Here is a 19,178-nt window from a genome sequence, read left to right as displayed (position 1 = left end):
TTCTCCGGCGTGTACGCCGCACATCTGTTCCCCGGGGCTCAGTACGTACACACAGCGGCAAGTGAGTCCTGACCACACTCATTATGATTGATCTGTCAGTGAGTCTGATGACGCTGTTGACAACACATGAAACTCACAATGTCTTCTTTTACATTTGGTCCAAAGAGAAAGGCCTCTGGGAAACATGGCAAACAATCATTTGTTTAACAGTACAGTTGAAAATAAACAGTGATTAAACATTGGTATCCACATTTCATTACCTATCCAGATAACCATATTAAACATAATAAACTAGGAGGGCTTTCTGACGCCCTATCTACACAGCACTGACTAAAAATATTTGCCTTTTGAGCACTGGACATAAAAGCACTAATGGCCAGGATACAGGTGTTTCGGTTAAAAGCGATTGCTCACACGTCAGAGACAGGGGAAATACAAATATTGTGTTTACTTTAATTACAGCTCCTGAATGGGCCAAAAGAACACACTTGTGTTATCATTATCCGAAACCGGCCACTCTAAAATATCACATTAATGTGCGGCCCGACTCAGGAAGTCAACCGAAGACAAAAATAACCTTGACTTATAGCTTTCACTGATCTGCCAGTACAACATGTGAAGTTCATATTAATGCTGAGAGCACAGAGGTTTGATGTAATGAAGTAAAAATGACATGAGTCTAAAAGTCTTTTTGAGTCTTTTTTTTTATTTCGCTCTGAAAAAAAAAAAATCACATAAATAAAAATCACTTCAAAACTGCAGGACAGGATTTGAAAGGGTGGAACACTGTAATTCACATTTTATTTTCTCTTTTGCTTGACAGCTTAACATGGATCTGAAGGATTTACTCCCCTAACGGCGGTAAGACAACAGGACAACATATTTATACCAAATTCTTGCAATAGTGCATTTGATATTCGACTCGTTTTTAAACGCTTCGTAACAATACAGTCGCTGAGGGCAGTTTTTTTGTTGCTTTTAATCAATACACAGCCAGTGCAATGTATCGTACTGGCAGGCATTGATCTGATAACACCGAGGCAGAAGACTCAGCCTTATGCGGCATAAAGATCTCCAAATCTGCAAGATAAATTTGCGAGTAAGAGCAGCTCCTCCCCCATTACCACCGCAGGTGTGCCTTTGAGCAAGGCCCAGTGCTGCCTAGTGGCTTACAGATCCAACTGGGCAGCTTCCAGGTGTGAATGTTTGTAATCGTGTGAGTGCGAGCAGGGCGTTGCTCTCAATGAAACTAGCCTGAATAATTTAAATAACGATCATGTCTATTCAACAATCAATCCATTAATCACAGTGCTATTGATCATCTACTGAGCGCGGAATTTAAAGCCAGAAATCAGATAATTATGCATCAAATCCCTTTTCATGAAATACTGAATCTCTCCATGAGCTTCAGCATTGTTTGCTTTTCTGTTTCATAAATAAATATTGTCCAATAACAAATATAAAAACAACTGTAACATCATTATTTTAAAAACGGTTGGAGGTGGTTAAAATCTCTATAAATACAGTTAGCTTAAATAAATAAATTAAAATTATAAATATACGGTTTACTGTACACAACAAAAAAAAAAAAAGATGGACTTGTGCAGGAAAATACAAAATGCTTTAGTTGAAAATCTTGTTCAGTTCAGTCCAAAACGACCTCTTTTCACACAGTCAAGAAGCAGCACAGAGTCTAGACATGTTCCTTCTTCTTCTCCTCGTTCCTTCGTGCTCATCACCTACGGCTCGTCACATCTTCAGTCCATCCTCTGGGCCGTTAGTATTCCAGTTTTAGGTGGGCCGACTTCCTCTGAGGCCTTCAGGAATATGTTCACCTGCCCATTTTTCATCTGAACGTCTCGCAGAGGGTCAAGGCAGACGACAACCCCGGTTCCCTTCTTCGTGTACGATCCTTTTCCCTCCAGGACCTTCCCTTCGCAGCTCACTTCTCTTTTTCTATTTTGAGGTAGAATTTCCACATCTTTGCCTGACATGAAAAAAAAAGAGGGAGAGGCCAATGAGTAAAACCTTATTTCGTTGAGGCGACAGAGAAGAAGAAAGAAAAATGACGGTGTTTGTCAGTGTATGTGTTTGTAGCCCTGCTCCTCACTACTCACCTCTCTTTGTCTCCTCAGTGGTTGGACACTAACCCTAGTTTGACCTTCTCTTCATTCTCTACATCATACGCTCCCCGCTTGTGAAACCTGTGATCAACAAAAGAAAAGATGCTTGTTCAGACTATTTTCTGTGTCTATCTATTGCAAGTATCTGCTAAGTTACCAGAAAAGTCCTTTATCTGTCCGCGCGCGTGTGTGTGTGTGTGTGTACGGTTGTTAGTGTGTGTTTGTGAGTGAGTGGATCTGTGTGTGTTTCCCTTACCTGAGCAACAACAAAAGGCCTATGATGGTGAGGCAGACGGACGACAGCACCACCGCCACCACGGCCAGAGCTGTGGTCCGGTTGTAGCCCTCCTGGGGCTTCTCCAAGGGCAACGTGAAGAACTGACACCTTTCGCCAGAGTAGCTTGTGTTGCACCTGCAGACAGGACGGAGAGCGAATCGGTTAATAATTCGGCGGATCCCGAGTGGTGGAGATGGTGTGCAGATAGAGACAGAGATACTTACACACAGGACGGGGCGTGGATGTCCCTCAGGTACTGGCAGGTGCCGTGAATGCAGAAATCTTTGTACTTTCTCAGGCAAGGATTCCTCTTCTTGCCCTTTCCCTTCCCCCTCTTTCTTCCCTTTCCTCTCCTTCTCTGTCCTGCAGTGCTTTCTGTCACCAGGATGGGAGACGGATCTTTGGGTTTGCTTACCATGGCAACTAAACCGATAACAGAACAAAACAAAATTACATTTCATTATATTTGTTGAGGAGGCAAGTGGTGAGAAATTTCAGAAATGGCAAACTCCCTTACTTCGTGGTAACTCCACATAGTCTCCAGACAGGCCATCTTCATACTCGTCTTCATAATAATAATCCCCGTACTCCTCCTCCTCGCCCTCCTGACCATACTCCGCTGTTGTCGCACTCGCGCTTCTGCTCTCCTCCTCCACCCTCCTGTTTTTGGTCGTGTCCAAGTTGATCACAGCCGTGTGCCGCTGCCTGTCGCTTTCATACCTGTCAACTGCAGCGCCGCTGGCCGGTCTGGACACCACTGGAGGAAAGAATGAGAGTGTTTAAAATGTTAAAATTGCATGTAAGTTTGGTTCGATGCAGTCTGACAGAGTACACCTCCCCCAAAACACCTCAGAAACTCTTCCTCTAGGGGACGATCAGTACAAACAGGTTAGTGTGCCAAGGTGGGAGGACCTCTGAGGACAAGTCGAAACATGTTGAGCACAAGGAAGCTCCAGGCAGGATTTTTGGCTTTCAGTGCAATCATGCTGATCCCTGTTAGGAAACGCACAGGCTGAGACACAGAGCATGGTCCTCAAGGGGTTGGCAGGTATTCACCCCCCTTTGCTCAGGAGCACTTTGGCAGAGTGGCAACTGGCCCAAAGTGGGGCTTGAACTAGAAATATAGGTCCTTCCGGCATAGGGACAGTTTCAATGTGTGGGCTTTGGAAGGGAAAAGTAGTGGGAGGGAGGGGGCAAATAGAAGTCGGCATATAGTCCCTGTGTCTCATATACACACACATGAAATGCATGGACAGACAGTTAGCTAATGTCAGGCAAGAATATGAGTTAAAAATAAATGTATCAAGTTACATAAAGCATGCTCTAAAATAGAGAGATGACCCCGTTAGCTCCCGAATAGCCTGGCATCTTGAAAAGCCTTAAAGGTTATGAAGTTTACAAGACATGTTACAGCCCGGCTCACACCGATAGCCCAGAAGAGAGGCAGACACAGACAGCCACTGTCACACATTACAATGTCACTCAACACAGAAGGAGCGCACGTGAAACTCACCCAAGGCGTGAACCAGTAGGAGCACAACACCGAAAATCCTCATCATGTCCAAACTTGGGGAAAACAAATTCGATGATCTACAAGTTGTATTCCTTCCACTTGTTCCGTTTTCTAAATATTCCTTCCTTCTCGCTTTTTTTTCCTCCCTCTCTCTCTCTCTCTCTCTCTCTTTTCTCTCTATTTTTCTCTCTCTCTCGGTGCGTTTGTGTGAATTAATTCCGCCTGTTTGAGTCCTCTTGAGCGTCCTGGATGTTTCAGCGTCAGAGGAGCGGAGTGAAGGAGCGCCCGGACTGAGGCACCGCGGTATTTATGTGTCTCCTCGCTACACCACGCCTACAGAGGCTGCTCAGTGCGCCACACACCGCTGTGAACAACGTGTAGTAGACACAGACTGGACTAAGTGGCCACTCGTGTTTATAACGATATTAGTACATTACTGCATTCATTTATGGATTTTTAGGCTAATGACTTTGGTGTGGAGTACTGCAGTATGTAGGGCCACTTTAAATTAAAAAAAATACTCTGATAGTCACTGTGGTAGGAATTATTATAATGTATTAATATTTAAGTATACGGGATTTAGCCTAGTATTAAATGTACATCCTGTATAAGTTGAAGTTGAAGTTGATAGAAATGAATTATGATATGTCAATATGTTAGCCCCATCTTCTGCGTTAAGCTTTCACCTACCTGAAGCGCCCTGGTCTTTCAAAACACTGGCTCTCATTTCTATAAGCCGCAGTGTTTGTTGATTTATCTAATCTTTAAGGATTTCAGATGTTTTTAAGAGTTATGTTAATATTTCGTGTTTGGCAATAAAATATATATCTGGCTCGTCACTCTGCTGTCTTTTTAGATAGATGGATGAATAGATAGAGATAGATAGATAGATAGATAGATAGATAGATGGATAGATAGATAGATAGATAGATAGATAGATAGATAGATAGATGGATAGATGGATGGATGGATGGATAGATAGATAGATAGATAGATAGATAGATAGATAGATAGATAGATAGATAGATAGATAGATAGATAGATAGATAGATAGATGGATGGATGGATGGATGGATAGATGGATAGATAGAAAGCCACATCAAAAAAGGATAAATTGTAAAATATGCCCATATTTACTGAAATGTTTACTATTTATAACAATGCAATAATAATAATAATAACTTATATAATAATACAAATCATCCATTCGTACTCATCCACTCACTTTTAAAGTCTTAACAGTTGCACGGTATAAACTGGACTGGGGAGTTTCTTTAGGCCTATGAATAATAAAAGCACCTTGTAATAGGTTGAACAGGCGAATGACGCAAAGCTTGTCTGCGCCGCCACGTGGTTAAACTAGGAACTACATCACACTTGGAAAGGACTACAAAAGGACCTCAATGGGACTTGTTTGGAGTTGTAAAAGGAGTGGCGAGAAGTCACTAATCGGTTTGCTCATTACGCTCATTATCTTGTCAGGAACGTCTGAGATCAAGAATAATTACGTGGTCTTCAGCAAAGGTTGTTTTCATAACATTTGCATAAGGACTTGTTGCTATAGCTGTAGTGTGATATTTGGAAAGTTATATAGGGTTAGGGGTAAGCCAAGTGATACCAAACATGAACAAACAGTACTTGTCTTACTGTCACATGTCAGTGTGTCTTCTATAGGAAACGCCTATTCTGCTGGTTTTAGAGTGAATTAAGGTTTTAGAGTGAATCAAGGTCCTCAGGATTGTTTCCTGAGGACAGTCTGTCTGTCTGCTGCGCACGCACCCCAGTCCAGTAGGTGGCGCTGGTGCGCATATCAACTGGCTTCCTAACTGCCAATAACTCAAACGAAGAAGAATAAAGTTCTCACAGCGCGCGTGATTGCTCTGCTCGGGTCACGTGAATACTCTGAGAGAGGGAGGGGGGGGGTGTCAAACATGGCCGACGAGGCAGGGGAGGTAAACACAGCTGTTGAGGATAGCGAAGCAAAACAGCAGCTAGATGAGCCCCACGTTTCGGAGGCTGCGCCCGACGGCGAGTCCGGCGACAGCGACGGGCAGGACCGCACCGAGAAGCCGGCTCCGGCTCCGGCAGAGAGCAGTTGGTCGGCTCCGATCCTGTCTCTGGCTCGGAAGGCCACGGAAACGATTAGCAGCGGGGTGAGCTACGCTGCCGCCCAGAGAAATCCCTCCCAGGGATCCGCCGCGAGCGCTCCGACGGAGTCCAATAATGATCTCAACAACACTTCAAAAACACTTCCAGGTAAGCCGTGACTATGATTAACCTTTGACACTCTAATGCTCCCTATTTTACTTAGTTAAGTTACACAACATTACAGCCAGAAAGTCCATCTCACTACTTCCTATTGGAAACTGTCAGCTCACATGACTTCAAGAGCTAAGTCTTGATCTTAAGGTTTGGGGACCGTGAACTCATGGACACAAGCGTGCACGACATCTTCCTCCAAGCCTGCATGTGTATCACAGTTCTCATTCAATGCTTTTCCTTTTCCTTGCATCCCTTTTGCAGTTCTGCCCCCCAAAGACCCCATGGCAATAGAAAGATCCAACCTCCTCAGCATGATGAAGCTGAGCATCAAAGTATTAATTCAGTCCTCCCTGAGTCTGGGCAGGACGCTGGACTCGGAGTACCCTCCTCTGCAGCAGTTCTTCATCGTCCTGGAGCACTGCCTCAAACATGGGCTGAAAGGTGAGGCCATTGACGAGGCTGACCTCAAAGTCACCAGCAAAACAAGCAGAAATTACTTTTACATTTTGTCTTTTTTTCAGCTAAGAAATCCTTCATTGGTCAGAACAAGTCCATCTGGGGACCTCTGGAGCTGGTTGAGAAGTTGTGTCCGGAGTCTGTCAACATTGCCACAAGTGCCAGAGACCTGCCCGGCATTAAGTATGCTATTGCAAACCATTTTCCAGTACACCTACAACGTAAGATATACTTAAGTTGGTTATTGGTGGATTCATTTTCCTTTTTAATTCTCTTTTCAGGACCGGCTTGGGCAGAGGAAGGGCGTGGCTGCATTTAGCGCTCATGCAGAAGACAGTAGCGGACTATATGAAAGCTCTGCTGGACCGCAAAGATCTCCTGAGGTTAGTAACTATGATAAGTTACGTGGGCTTAACATAGCTGCTTTTTTATTTGACAATAATTCATTCGTCTGTTAACAGCTAATTCCCCCACAATTTAAATTGACTATTTTTCCAATCCCCTCTGTGTCTGGCTCCTCCTAGTGAGTTTTATGACTCTGGAGCGTTGATGGTGGAGGACGAGGGAGCGGTGATGGGGGGGCTCCTGGTGGGACTTAACGTAATTGACGCTAACCTGTGTATAAAAGGGGAGGATCTGGATTCTCAGGTGAGTGGGTTAGGTTTTTGCGGGCCTTCACATCCCAGCTGTCACGTCTCATTTGTCTCTTTTGAGAGACAAATCATCGAGCGCACACGGTGATCACTTTCTCTTCCCCCCCCGTTCAGGTGGGAGTCATTGACTTCACCCTGTATCTGAAAGACACTGCCCACAGCGAGACACCAAAAGAGTGAGTGCCTGCTTTTCAGATTCACCTTCGCTGCTGTTTATCATGTTTTGAACCGACCCAATGCACGTTCAACCCCTAAATTGCTTTATTCTTTCTCTTTCAGTGATGCCAAGATGACAGCCATATTAGATCAGAAGCACTACATTGAGGAGTTAAATCGTCACCTGAGTGGCACCGTCACTGACCTTCAGGCCAAGATGGACTCTATAGAGAAGACCAACAGCAAACTTGTAGAGGAGGTCAGACTCTCTCTTTGTGCGTGTGATCTGTTGTGTGTGTTTTAAGATGGCTTCAATCGTCTTAAAAGAAGCCATTCCCCTCTAATGTCAACACAGCATCTTTGCACGTGAGCCGTGCGTCACCTGACTGATGGGCGTGTGTTTTGTTTTTGCTCAGCTGACGGCAGCGACGGACAGAATCAACTCTCTGCGGGAAGAACAGGAACATCTCAGAAAGGAGAATGAGACGATCTTGCAGTCCAGCCAGAAAAAGGAAGAGGTCGGAACGCAACTACAACAAGTAACGGCAACTAAATCACTCCTAATCTAGAAAAAAACACTCAAACTGTATAATGTGTTGTTGTTGTTTGCCCAGTCAGCCCATCAGGACAGCCAGGTGGAGCTGGAGACGTACAAACAGACTCGACAGGGCCTGGATGAGATGTACAACGTGGTTTGGAAGCAGTATAAGGAGGAAAAGCGCATTCGCCAGGTCAGGTATCAACCGGCTATATAAAGCACTAGAATACGTCATGCATGTGGCAAATAACAATTAGTCTTCATGCATAGTTAGACAGAAGCCAGCAGCGTGGGTGGTGATGAGTCATATGGCCTCCTGTTAGCAGGAACTTAAGCCACACTGCTGTTTTTATTGCACTGATTAGACTCATGCCTTTTGTGTGTTTGCATATGCAGGAGCTGGAGCGTGAGTTGGAGCTCCAGGTGGGTCTGAAGCAGGAGATGGAGGTGGCCATGAGGCTGCTGGAGAAGGACACGCATGAGAAACAGGACACGCTGGCAGCCCTGCGGCTCCAGCTCGACCAAGTCAAGACCCTTAACCTGCAAATGTTCCACAAAGCTCAGGTAGACACGCATGAATGCACCCTTTTTTTCTTTTGTCTCGCACGGCCACTCAGACAGAACGCGCATTAATACAAACCCCTGTGGCTCTTTTTAAGGATTCGCAACGACTGGCAGAAAAAAAGCAGACGGAGGCGGTGCAGCTGGAGCAGAAGATGGACGAAATGGAGAGAGCCATGGTGGAACTGGAGCAGAGGTGTGTGTTGTGCATGTGTCTGTTTTCAAAATTATATTCGTTTTTTTAAAGTAATATTCTGCTCCCTGGCTGTTATGTGCCTCACACAGACTACAGAACTCTGAGCAAGAGCGCAAACAAAGTGACCAGTCGGACAAAGACATGAGGGTGGAGCTGGAAGGAAAAGTGGACGCTTTGCAGAGACAACTGACTGACCTGGACACACAAAGGTTACGACAGAAGGCGTTACACGGAAGCACAACATGACTTTAAATATGTACTGCACATGGAATAAAAGGCAAAATTAAAACACAGAAACACCAGTCTACAAAAGTTCTGCTCAAGATGAGATTTAAAACACTGCACTAGTTTGGCTAACATCAGTTAATGCCAGACTGAGGAGCTCACACTTCCTTTAATATATATATATACACACACTGCATACCCCAGGTGCTTTATTCTATCGTTCCAGTTTTTCATGACTTTGAATTTGTTACTAATGTGACTTTATATCATTGTTTTCTGTTTAAATTAGTGCTTTTTAAATAATACTTTTAAATACCAATATATTGTCAGTCAAAAGCACCAAATAGCAGCTTTACTAGATGAAATACAATAGATAGGTACAATGTTACTAGTTTAAAGTATCACACTGTAGCACTCTGTCATCACTTTGAAGGGGACAGATGCAACAGACACAGATTTCCTCAGAAGCTCTATTTTCATTTTACACAAAATGCAAATTAACCGTATCTTTCCTAAATTAATAGTAATCAGTTTTATTTTTTTGAAGAAGAAATAAGTGCTATGATGGTTGTTGTTAAATTGTCTCTCCTCTGTTCTCAGGCTGGGTTTGGAGAATGAGCTGCGCACTGAGAGGGAACAGAGACAAAGCCTGCAGAAAGCTCTCCAGCAGGAGCAGGACAACAGCACCGAGCTCCGCACACAGCTGCAACAGCTCCAGGGCCTTCATGCGGTCAGTGTCTCACTCACTCACCCAGCAGGGTTTAGGGTCATTCAGGTCTGGAAGTGGAGTCTTCTTTTCAAATAATGAAAAACGGTGCGAGAGGATTATACATAGTGTCTAAATCCCCGATGCAGAAGTCTTCATAAATTTGTGCGGTACAATTTGATTTCCCAGGAACTGAGAAGAATAGTTTGTATAACCTCCACACACAGGCACAAAACAACCACTTGACAAAAGGGCTTCTTTATCATGACTTTAATTCATGTGTTATTTGCATTAGATGCTGCAGTTCAAGAGTGGTTTCTGTTTGAATATGCCATATGTACTGAATCAATATTTGCTACGTAATTGCAGTAGTTCAACTGGTTCAACAGACTCAGCAAAACAATATTAATCCCATTTAGGTCTTTCTAAAGTGACTGAGCAAAGACTTGCTAATCCTGCGCAGTCTTGTGATGTTCTGGTTCTTGTTTGTTGTGAACCGGCGGTGCAGGAGCTGCAGGATTTGAAGCACGAGAAGCGGCAGCTGCAGCAGACATGTGGGCAGCAGGAGCAGGCTCTGCAGGAGATGGGGCAGCACCTCAGCCAGTCAGTACTTCTCCTTTTAACATCTTTTTGTCTTCTTCTTCGTTAAAGCGTGTACCATTTCATGAGGTTCATGTGTTGCTTTCATCTGTCAAAGGTCTAAACTCACGATGGAGGACTTCAAGGAGGTCAACAAAGCTCTGAAGGTACAATGTGAAGAATGGTGTATTTGTACAATTGATGCTGTAAAATTGATAAAAGATCCTGACATGTCCCATCTTGTATGTTCGTTGCCTCCATCAGGGCCACGCGTGGCTGAAGGACGATGAGGCCACTCAATGCAAGCACTGCGATAAGGAGTTCTCCATCGCACGCAGAAAGGTAGCCTCTTCTTTTTTTCATATTAGTTGTACTTCTATAATATTCATCTTCACAGCAAACGTCAATGAGGTGTTTGTATGTTGCAGCACCACTGTAGAAACTGTGGAGACATCTACTGCAACACCTGCTCCAGCAACGAGCTGGCCTTACCGTCCTACCCCCGGCCTGTGCGGGTGTGCGATGTGTGCCACGCCCTCCTGCTGCAGAGAAGCGCCTCCAAAGCTTCCTGACAGAACACCCACGAGCTGTGATGTCTCTCTACAAGAGCGTTCTAACACTGCACATACTCACCCACTATGGTTTTTATTAAGTACTTGTGTCAGAAGAATGTCATCAAATCTTATGGAAATGTGATTTGGTGCATTTCCACCATTGCCTGAAATTCAGGAGCATTAGTTCAACCATATTAAATAAGGGGCACCACCTTTTAACACTGATGGGATGAGCTAATAGTTTATGGATACTATGTGGAGGCGGCTTGAGTTCACTTAAAGGATGAAATTTAGGATATTTATGTGATTCATGTTTCTTTGGGCTGGAATAATAATTTGGCACTTGATAAACTGACCCTTTAAAGTGTAGTTTTTCTGATTCAAACTGTGACTTTAGATTAGGTCCCAGCAAAGACACTGTTGGTTACTGAGGATCATTGTGATCCTGTACTTCACTTTATTATTCGTACTTCACTTTATTATTCATACTTATCACACATCTACTCAATTTCTACAGCTATGGCCCCACTGCTGCATTCATGCAAAATCATTGTATAAATGACTGTAGAATGTTAAATCTATTTTAGAATGTATTCTTACCACAGGGCTGTGTGTCGTGTCAACCGCTACAAAGCCTTTTTCTGAATTAATTTGGGGATGGTGACCAAAAGTTTTGTATCTAGGTATTTGATAAATGAATAAAGCCTCTTTTTTTTTTTGCAATACTTGTTTCAATTAGATATTCCAGACTAGTTTATTCACTTTGTGCACAGGAAATACAAATAGCATTTGAAGCAGTAGAAACCTTCATGTCAGCAGATTTGAAATTCATTCACCCTCGACAAATCTGATTAACGTCTTAAAACTATGTAGAGGTGGAACAAGGTCTAAACATCAGAAGATACCAGACGCTCTGATTTCTTGTTTTGTTCATGCACTCAGACATTGAAACTAGTGTTAACGCCACCAGCACAGGATGAGTTAACCTCGGGGGACAGACAGCTTTATGGAGAACAATAACACACAAACAGCACACTTCCTTGTAATGAACATTTAAATCTGTGAGCAAAGGGGAAGACAAACAGCGCTTCTCTGACACTTAGTGACACCGGATGATCTCACTTCTCTCTGAAGATCATCCACTTAAAAAAAATACAAACCCTACCCCCTCAATGTTTTCATCACCTGACCCTACCCTATGTTTACTAGGTGAGACTTGCGTTTCCAGTCCTTCCAGCAAAATGCCGAGTTTAAAAAAAACATCAAATTAAGGAAAACAAAATCTACATTCCCCATCCCCCGCTCAGTCCGTTCATAGAGCCTCTGCTTCCTCCTCCGCCGCCGCCGCCATAGTAACTGCTTCCCATTCCGCCCTGGTTACCTAACAAGAGAGAGAATACAAACGATAGGACCGAGGAGTTCCTCAAGGAGTCGTACACAGAAACACGATGCATGTCTGTCATTTCATGCAAAAACAAATCTACGGCCAACGTTTTGTTCTCAGGGTTTGCTGTGGTGCATAGTAATACTTGAGAGTGCATTAAATAAGTGGTATTAGAGCAGGAAAGGTTGACCTTTGGTGTGGATGTAGAAGAAACCTATTATAACACAGCTGACACTCACTGTAATCACTGTAGCCGCCCATATTGCCCTGGCTGCTGTATCCACCAGAGTACCCTGAGCTCAGCTGGCCACCGCTGTAAGACGACTGGTTCCCTGTAGAGAGGACGGACCACATCCGGTTCAGGAGGACTTACAGAATCCCAACTATTACATAGACGCTGTACTGTTTAGTGCATGCATTTCCCCCCCTCAAACAAACTGATGCCGCTAGTCTCACAACCTCCACGACTGAAACTCACCCATGCCACCCATCATCTGGCTGCTGTAGGCTCCGTTACTTCCGCCTGCTGTTGAGTTCAAGAACAGCTCCACGTAGCGGTGCTCTACGGGTGCAGGGAGAGAAACCATTAACCAACATTATGAAAGCTCACACGCAGGGTGGGAGTGGTTAAAACCACGAACTTCAAACTCACGCATGTTAGCTTTGTCTTTGGACATGGCGGCCACGGCGTCTTCGTGTGTCGCAAACTCTACATCTGCCTCCCCGGTTACCCTGCCGTCTGGGCCGATCTCAATATGGACCCGCACCGGATTCAATGGCGAGAAGAACTAAGACATGAACACATTAGTGTAAGATTATGAGCTGAACATCTGCAATATGCACAGAGGGAGGACAGTTTCAGCAATCCAGTGGTTATGCAGATGTTTTGCAGCTGTTCCTCTGACTTACATTGTAGATGTCCGTCTCTGTGGCTCTGTAGGGCAGGCCCCTCATGTGGACACAGTGGCCTGTTGTGCTCTGGAAGGAAGAGCCACTGCCACTGCCGCCGCCATCACCATATCGTCCATCCGATACACCTAAACATTTGTAATCAAGATTAAAACACAGTCTTATGAGGACTCTACATTTTAATCGCATTAATTCTATTGCGCAGTGTTGGCATGAAGGGATATAGGGCGAGTGATTATCTGAAACAATTGCAAACTGTTACTAAATCAGATTTCAGTCCACTTGACACCCACCTCCTCCTCCACCTCCTCCACCTCCTCCTCCTCCACCACCTCCTCCTCCTCCTCCTCCGTAGCCTCCGCGACGCATTCTGTCGTAGGATCCCCCTCGGCCCATCATGTTGTAGCCGCGACCACCCGAGGGCCGGTCATAGGGGCCGGGTCTCTGCATGCCCATGGGCTTCCGCTGGGGTTCGTAATGGGTCCGCACCTCAGCACGGCTACTCTTGAAGATCTCAATGTACCTGAGAGCATAGAGATACCACAATGAGGACACGGGGAATGAACCAGCCCAGGCAAGGCTGCATTTGGTCAACACTGATGCAACTGGGCTATGCAGATGCTGTCATGGTGTAGTCCATAGGTAGTAATATCTTTGAGTGCTTGATGCTAGTTGTTAAAACAGTAAATAAAAAAAAGAACAACTTATTAACTGAGTAGCAAAAATTAAGCTGTCCAGATTGAAGAGGGCCTTATTGACATTTACACTTTTCTTATAGTTACCTGAAGTTAAGTTACATAACTGATTCAATAAAGCGTCCTGTGTCCTTGCCATGACAGCGATGGTCCTGGTTTAGAGGGACAGAGAGGGCTCCAGCCCCTCTGCACAACTCACTCTAAGCATTACCTGTGACAGTGGGCTCCAGATCCATGTGTACAGTGGCCCTCTGATTTTACCACCAGGGAGACTCCTTACCAGTTATCAACCTGGACTGATGTTTAGTGCTGAGACACCATTTGTTCTCAAAATTAAGCATGTACTCTTGTTAGCGACTCGTGTCGTACTTGTGAATGGTGCCCAAGCACTAATCTTCCCATTGAACAGTGTGAATGTGTGCCGTATTTCAGTCTAACATTGCAATTTGTGTATGCGTTTGTGGTTAACATTACAAATATCTTGAATTAGCTAAGATTAATGTAGTGTCCGATTTGCATTTGGTTCAGATGTTGAGGGTGCACACCATAAGAAAAGCAACGTATCCAGCCAACCAACCAACCATCCCCACCTGTGCCCTATTCTTTCCTTGTGTTTCTTTAGAGCCTTTTCAGCTATATCCTGTGAAGCAAACTGCACGAAGGCCTCCCCCGTACTCCTCCCCTGGATGTCCACCGGCAATGTTATCCCATTTGGCACGATTTCCAACCCTTCAACCCAAGGACAGATAACCCCAGCAGGGGACATATTAAATCACATGCCCAATCACAGAGAGAACTTTCTCTAAAGAGAGAGAGAGAGAGATAGAAAACTTATGGAAAACTCTATACATCATCACACATACCAGTTCAGTTTTTAACCAGTGACTGGCTATTTAAACGACTTATATTTACTGTATTTTGGGGATAAAAAAAAGAAATGAGAGGATAGAGGAAGAATATGGAAAGGGGCACTGTGTGGGACATCGGGCTAGTACTGGTGTGTTGATGGAGAGAGAGAAAGATCCTGGTGGGTGACATGAGTTAAAATTACTAACGGCTCAGCAGGAACTAATCTAAAACTTGCTCAACAGTGTGTATAAGAATGATGCATTCAAAAAGACAAGGGTGTGAGTAAATGGGAGAGAGGGGGAGGGAGAAACAATGATACTGGGGTAAGAGACCGTCTACTCAGTGATGAGTTGGACCCATTCCATCATTAGTAAATTACCAGTTGGCACAGACAACTTAAACATGTGATTATGCCGCCTTACAACATCGGACCCAATGAAAGAGAAAAAAGTGATTAAAACGGGCTTATGATTGATATGATGAGCAAATATGGGAAAGGGTGTTTGCATAACAGTATTCTGCCCCTGAGCTTAACTTTAAATAATTCCTCCATTTAAAGTCTAACTAGCTTCCTTTTCTGGCGTCAATTCCTCACTGATCACAAATTCAAAAACATGAAGTTTGCTATTCTATAATGTAATAATATACATTAGTTATAATCATTTTCTAATTGCATCTTGACTTCTTTGTAAAATCAAGAATTGGTAAGTGTCCATAGCAGAAAGGAAACGAGAAAAGGAAGATGGAGAAAAGAAATAAAAAGGAAACCAACTCTACATTGAGGAAGTTTTACAACTATCCGCTGAGCTAGGTTTATTTTTACCTGAGAAAAACTGTACTATCTCCTCCTTGCTGCAGCCAAAAGGAAGACCTCGGAGCCGGACGAGCCCATCTCCTGCCGTTTCTGGACAGTTTGGACCGGTGTGCTTCATGACCCAGTCCATCTCGACATTGTTGGATTTAAAAACTGTATCACAGGACGTACAACAGTCAGTCATCACATCACAAAGTTTAGACAATTTAGTCATTATCTGTAAGCAGTTTCACACACCCTCGACATATCTGTGACCCATAGTTTCTCGGTCCTTCTTCACTGCAATCTTCAGATCTTCCTCGGTCTCCATTTCGACGAATGCCTCTCCGCTGGGACGCCCCTCTCTTGTGTAGGTGAAGTGGATGCCGCCTCCATTGGTGATGATTTTGCACTCTGCATATGTAATGTACATTATCAAATCAATTGTAAATGCATTAATTACAGAAATACTTTGATATAAAAAATTATATAAATACCTACCCGAGAAAAACCTCTGTACTTCATCCACTGAGCAGGACCAAGGGAGCCCCCTGATGCGTACTACATATCCCTCATCAGCCATGTCACAATCCCTGAAGACAAGTATGAGACAATAGCACATACTAATATATAGATAATGCATTTACACCAGAACTAAGAAACGTGTACACATTGCAGACACTACTTTAATCAAATGTACCTTCCAAAATGTACCAAAAGAATAAATCAATAGACGCGTCGTCTTTGATGTGAGTCGCATGGGCCTCCGTACCGTTAAACGTGCTTTAGCATTAGTTAGCAGCGCCATCTACAGACAGTTTGATACTGCTAGCAAGTATATAGTACATAAAAAGTCTATCATTGGGCTTTGCCGTGCAACAAAGAATGGTATTATCTACAAATATAAATCGCAATCAATTATCAGAAATGCTTTGTTTTTCCAACACTCTCCCGTTAAAAAAGACGACCACTTCATAAAAAGCGCGAACGCGGAGTGGTTAGCGTGACCAGCTAACTTTAGCAACATAATATGTAGCTACGTTACTTTCTTCCGCCAACATTTCTGGTGTTGAAGCGTTTCTATACATTTATAAGAGTTCGCAGAAGCCACATTATGAATCTGTAATTAGTATTTCATTCATTTTCGACAGGATGTGCGTGGCCCACAGCACGCTCACCACCGCACCCTGACACAAGAACAAAAGCGGCCCTTTCACCCGGCGCCATGTTATTAGCGTTAACTGTTAGCTAGCTCTCGCGCTAGCATTAGCTAACTAACGGTATAAAAATATAATATAATATACACACCGGTAGCTATGTTGTGCTATTAGAGCATGCGAAGTTGACGTTGTATTTAGACAAGGCGATTTATAACGATATATACCTAAAATGAATGTACCTGATACAAACGTAGATACCACACGCCGGAGTATGTATGACCAGACCGACGTGATGCAGCTGAAACCTTGCGCTGGGTTGCCAGACCTCTGGAACTAACCCCCTTTCAGAGACTACAAAAAGCCTGATTTAACTAAGCATCGCCTCTGTTACAAAATGCATCACAATCACGTTATTCAACATCATCACACATTTCTAATATTACTATTACCAATATTAGTATGTTGCTGTGTTTTGAATTGTGTCAAATTCCAACGATCTCAAGTTTGCTAAATATGCTGTTGACAGAAAATGTGGGATTTTGTACATACTTGGCAACCGGCTAGACAACCAATCGCCCTCCGTCTTGCTTGCGTCCACGCCCAAAAATGATGACGTTGCCGCCCGAGGCCCTGGCTGGCCGGGTGCATCTGCTGGCCAGGCCTTCAAGTATAAGTTATTCTGACTACAGTGGTCTCTAACTTGTAATGCCTTTAACATTATTCTAAGGGAGAATATGTGTCCTTCATAGGTTACGTTTCACAACAAAGGCAAATGGAGCTCAGTCAACTAAAAATGCAACAGTAGCCTAGTTAGCATAAGCTTGTTTAGCCTTGGGTGTTGGTTTTGGTGAGAAATGTGACTGAACGATCAGCTCTCACATCCTTAAACAACCAGCTAATCAAAGATGTTGGTTTGGGTGGTGGCAGCCAAAAAGTAATAAAAGCAAACCACACATAGGTCACTTGTTGAAATCAGTGGATCATCTGAAAGGTTTGATGCAGGAGAAGTTTCCCTTCCTTCAGCAACGTCAGAAGTGCCCCTTAGCAAGGCATGTTGCCTCATCCTGCTTTAGAGAAGATGTTTAGTGGCCAGTGGCAGGACACTATAATAATAATGACCTCCAGAAATTACTTTGTGTCGTGTCGGCCTATCTCAGAAAGCAACAAATTGAAAGTTAAATAAATTAAATGAACTAAAGTAAAGTAATTAAATATATTTTTGAAGTAATGGTACTTGTCTTGAGTATTATTTTAGTTTTTTTTGTATATATTCTAAATAAACATCATTGGGGAATTTAGTACTTTCTACTCTTACTAGTTACTTTGCAATAAGTCATAAAATATGATGTATGAGTTTTTTGAGCATTAACATGTGAACACGTTTTTGCAGAAATACAATATACAAGTATGAACATGGAAATGAGCATAATAAGTGTCCTTTAAAATACTACTTGACCATTATTAATGAATCATTATTGCCCCATTCTACAGTGCATTTACTTTTGATTCTGAGGTACAGTTTAAGTAATACATGTTTACTTTTAGATAAGCAAACTTTGAACTTCAGGAGTTCTTATGGGATATGTTTATGATGCAATATTGCTGCTTATTACAGAAGTTAAGAATCCAGATAGATCTTCCAGAACTGGTTCATGAATTTGAAACGCACGATGTTAAAAATAACTTTATTAAGATAATCAAACAGTGTCAATGTAACAGTTTACTTCATGTTATATTGCAAAAAGCAGAATTTGTGTTCTCTTGTGTTTTTAGTCTCATGGAATTCAATGACATATTCATTTTTGTGCAAATGCATCATAGGAGGGAACCAGACACATTTACAATGAGATCCGACACTTTTTGAATACACAACAACTGGAGTTCAATTTAAAAAAGTGTTCCATCAATGAAAAACACCTAATTTCAACAGATACTGTTTTCTTACATAATACAACACATATAAGTAATAATAACATAAAAAGAGGAAAGGCATTCTTGAAACTTTGTTGAATAGAACTATTTAAATGGTTTGGAAATAAAAGTCTTGATTTTCGTGGGTGAAGTCAAAGCCATGTGTGTTTTTGTCTCTATTACGTGCCTAAGTCATCTCAGCATACACAATAGGTCAAAGGATATCAAGGGATTATGTGTTTTTGTATTTGCAGTAAAACATCCATGTAAACAATTAATTTCAGATTACAAATGTCATCATGGTCCAAGGTGACCAATGTTTTTTTTCTTGTTTTTCTGTGTGCAGGTTTATGTTTTGTCTTATATCAATGCCCCTTAAAATGTCCTCCTCTGTTTCTTCTAATTATAATCTTATTTATGCTCATAAACTAATTAAAGCCATAAAATACATCTTATGTAAATATGTGAGGTTCAGTTAATGATATTCATTGGCATTTAAAGTAAAATAAATGGATAATTAAAATGTACAAAAGGTGCCTATTAACTCTCACATTAGCTCTTACATATACGTGATTTCCCAATAAGAGTTTACATGAACTAGTAAAGCTAGCTACCAGTTAAATTGGCCTACCATGTCATATCTTGACGTTCGTTCTACAGCCTCGTGATATTGGTAAA

At 42.8% G+C, this 19,178-nt stretch overlaps 3 protein-coding genes across 5 annotated transcripts; 1 reads left to right on the top strand and 2 right to left on the bottom strand.

The window, feature by feature from the left end:
- Positions 1–686: 686 nt before the first annotated feature.
- Positions 687–4,184, bottom strand: hbegfa (heparin-binding EGF-like growth factor a). 2 transcript variants are annotated; one of them, XM_076104045.1, is made up of 6 exons: positions 3,914–4,184; positions 2,918–3,157; positions 2,625–2,823; positions 2,380–2,535; positions 2,118–2,204; positions 687–1,987 (listed from the first exon to the last, which is right to left on the bottom strand). In XM_076104045.1, the coding sequence occupies exons 1-5, from the start codon at positions 3,957–3,959 to the stop codon at positions 2,132–2,134; spliced, it is 714 nt and encodes a 237-aa protein (XP_075960160.1). In that variant the 5' UTR covers positions 3,960–4,184; the 3' UTR covers positions 687–1,987; positions 2,118–2,131. The 2 variants fall into 2 exon arrangements, with proteins under 2 accessions (XP_075960160.1, XP_075960159.1); XM_076104044.1 differs by lacking the exon at positions 2,118–2,204 and having other exon boundaries at positions 3,914–4,109.
- Positions 4,185–5,822: 1,638 nt separating this feature from the next.
- Positions 5,823–11,522, top strand: rufy1 (RUN and FYVE domain containing 1). The gene is made up of 17 exons (XM_076104040.1): positions 5,823–6,169; positions 6,437–6,616; positions 6,697–6,814; positions 6,913–7,014; positions 7,156–7,279; positions 7,399–7,460; positions 7,564–7,699; positions 7,857–7,958; positions 8,055–8,171; positions 8,375–8,542; positions 8,638–8,735; positions 8,825–8,944; positions 9,561–9,690; positions 10,175–10,269; positions 10,364–10,412; positions 10,510–10,587; positions 10,674–11,522. The coding sequence occupies exons 1-17, from the start codon at positions 5,845–5,847 to the stop codon at positions 10,815–10,817; spliced, it is 2,148 nt and encodes a 715-aa protein (XP_075960155.1). The 5' UTR covers positions 5,823–5,844; the 3' UTR covers positions 10,818–11,522.
- A 3-nt stretch (positions 11,523–11,525) lies between these two features.
- hnrnph1 (heterogeneous nuclear ribonucleoprotein H1) lies at positions 11,526–16,929 on the bottom strand. Of its 2 annotated transcripts, none has more exons than XM_076104041.1 (11): positions 16,829–16,929; positions 15,931–16,022; positions 15,688–15,843; positions 15,460–15,603; positions 14,378–14,516; positions 13,386–13,615; positions 13,093–13,220; positions 12,836–12,971; positions 12,662–12,745; positions 12,423–12,515; positions 11,526–12,180 (listed from the first exon to the last, which is right to left on the bottom strand). In XM_076104041.1, the coding sequence occupies exons 2-11, from the start codon at positions 16,010–16,012 to the stop codon at positions 12,083–12,085; spliced, it is 1,290 nt and encodes a 429-aa protein (XP_075960156.1). In that variant the 5' UTR covers positions 16,013–16,022; positions 16,829–16,929; the 3' UTR covers positions 11,526–12,082. The 2 variants fall into 2 exon arrangements, with proteins under 2 accessions (XP_075960156.1, XP_075960157.1); XM_076104042.1 differs by having other exon boundaries at positions 16,738–16,847.
- Between the last annotated feature and the right edge of the window lie 2,249 nt (positions 16,930–19,178).

The sequence above is a fragment of the Anarhichas minor genome, unplaced genomic scaffold (assembly GCF_050575085.1).
Source record: "Anarhichas minor isolate MPS153535 unplaced genomic scaffold, ASM5057508v1 ptg000028l, whole genome shotgun sequence".
Classification (NCBI taxonomy): domain Eukaryota; kingdom Metazoa; phylum Chordata; class Actinopteri; order Perciformes; family Anarhichadidae; genus Anarhichas; species Anarhichas minor.
The sequence above is the reverse complement of the archived record's forward strand: the minus strand, read 5'-3'. Positions and strand labels throughout refer to the sequence as shown.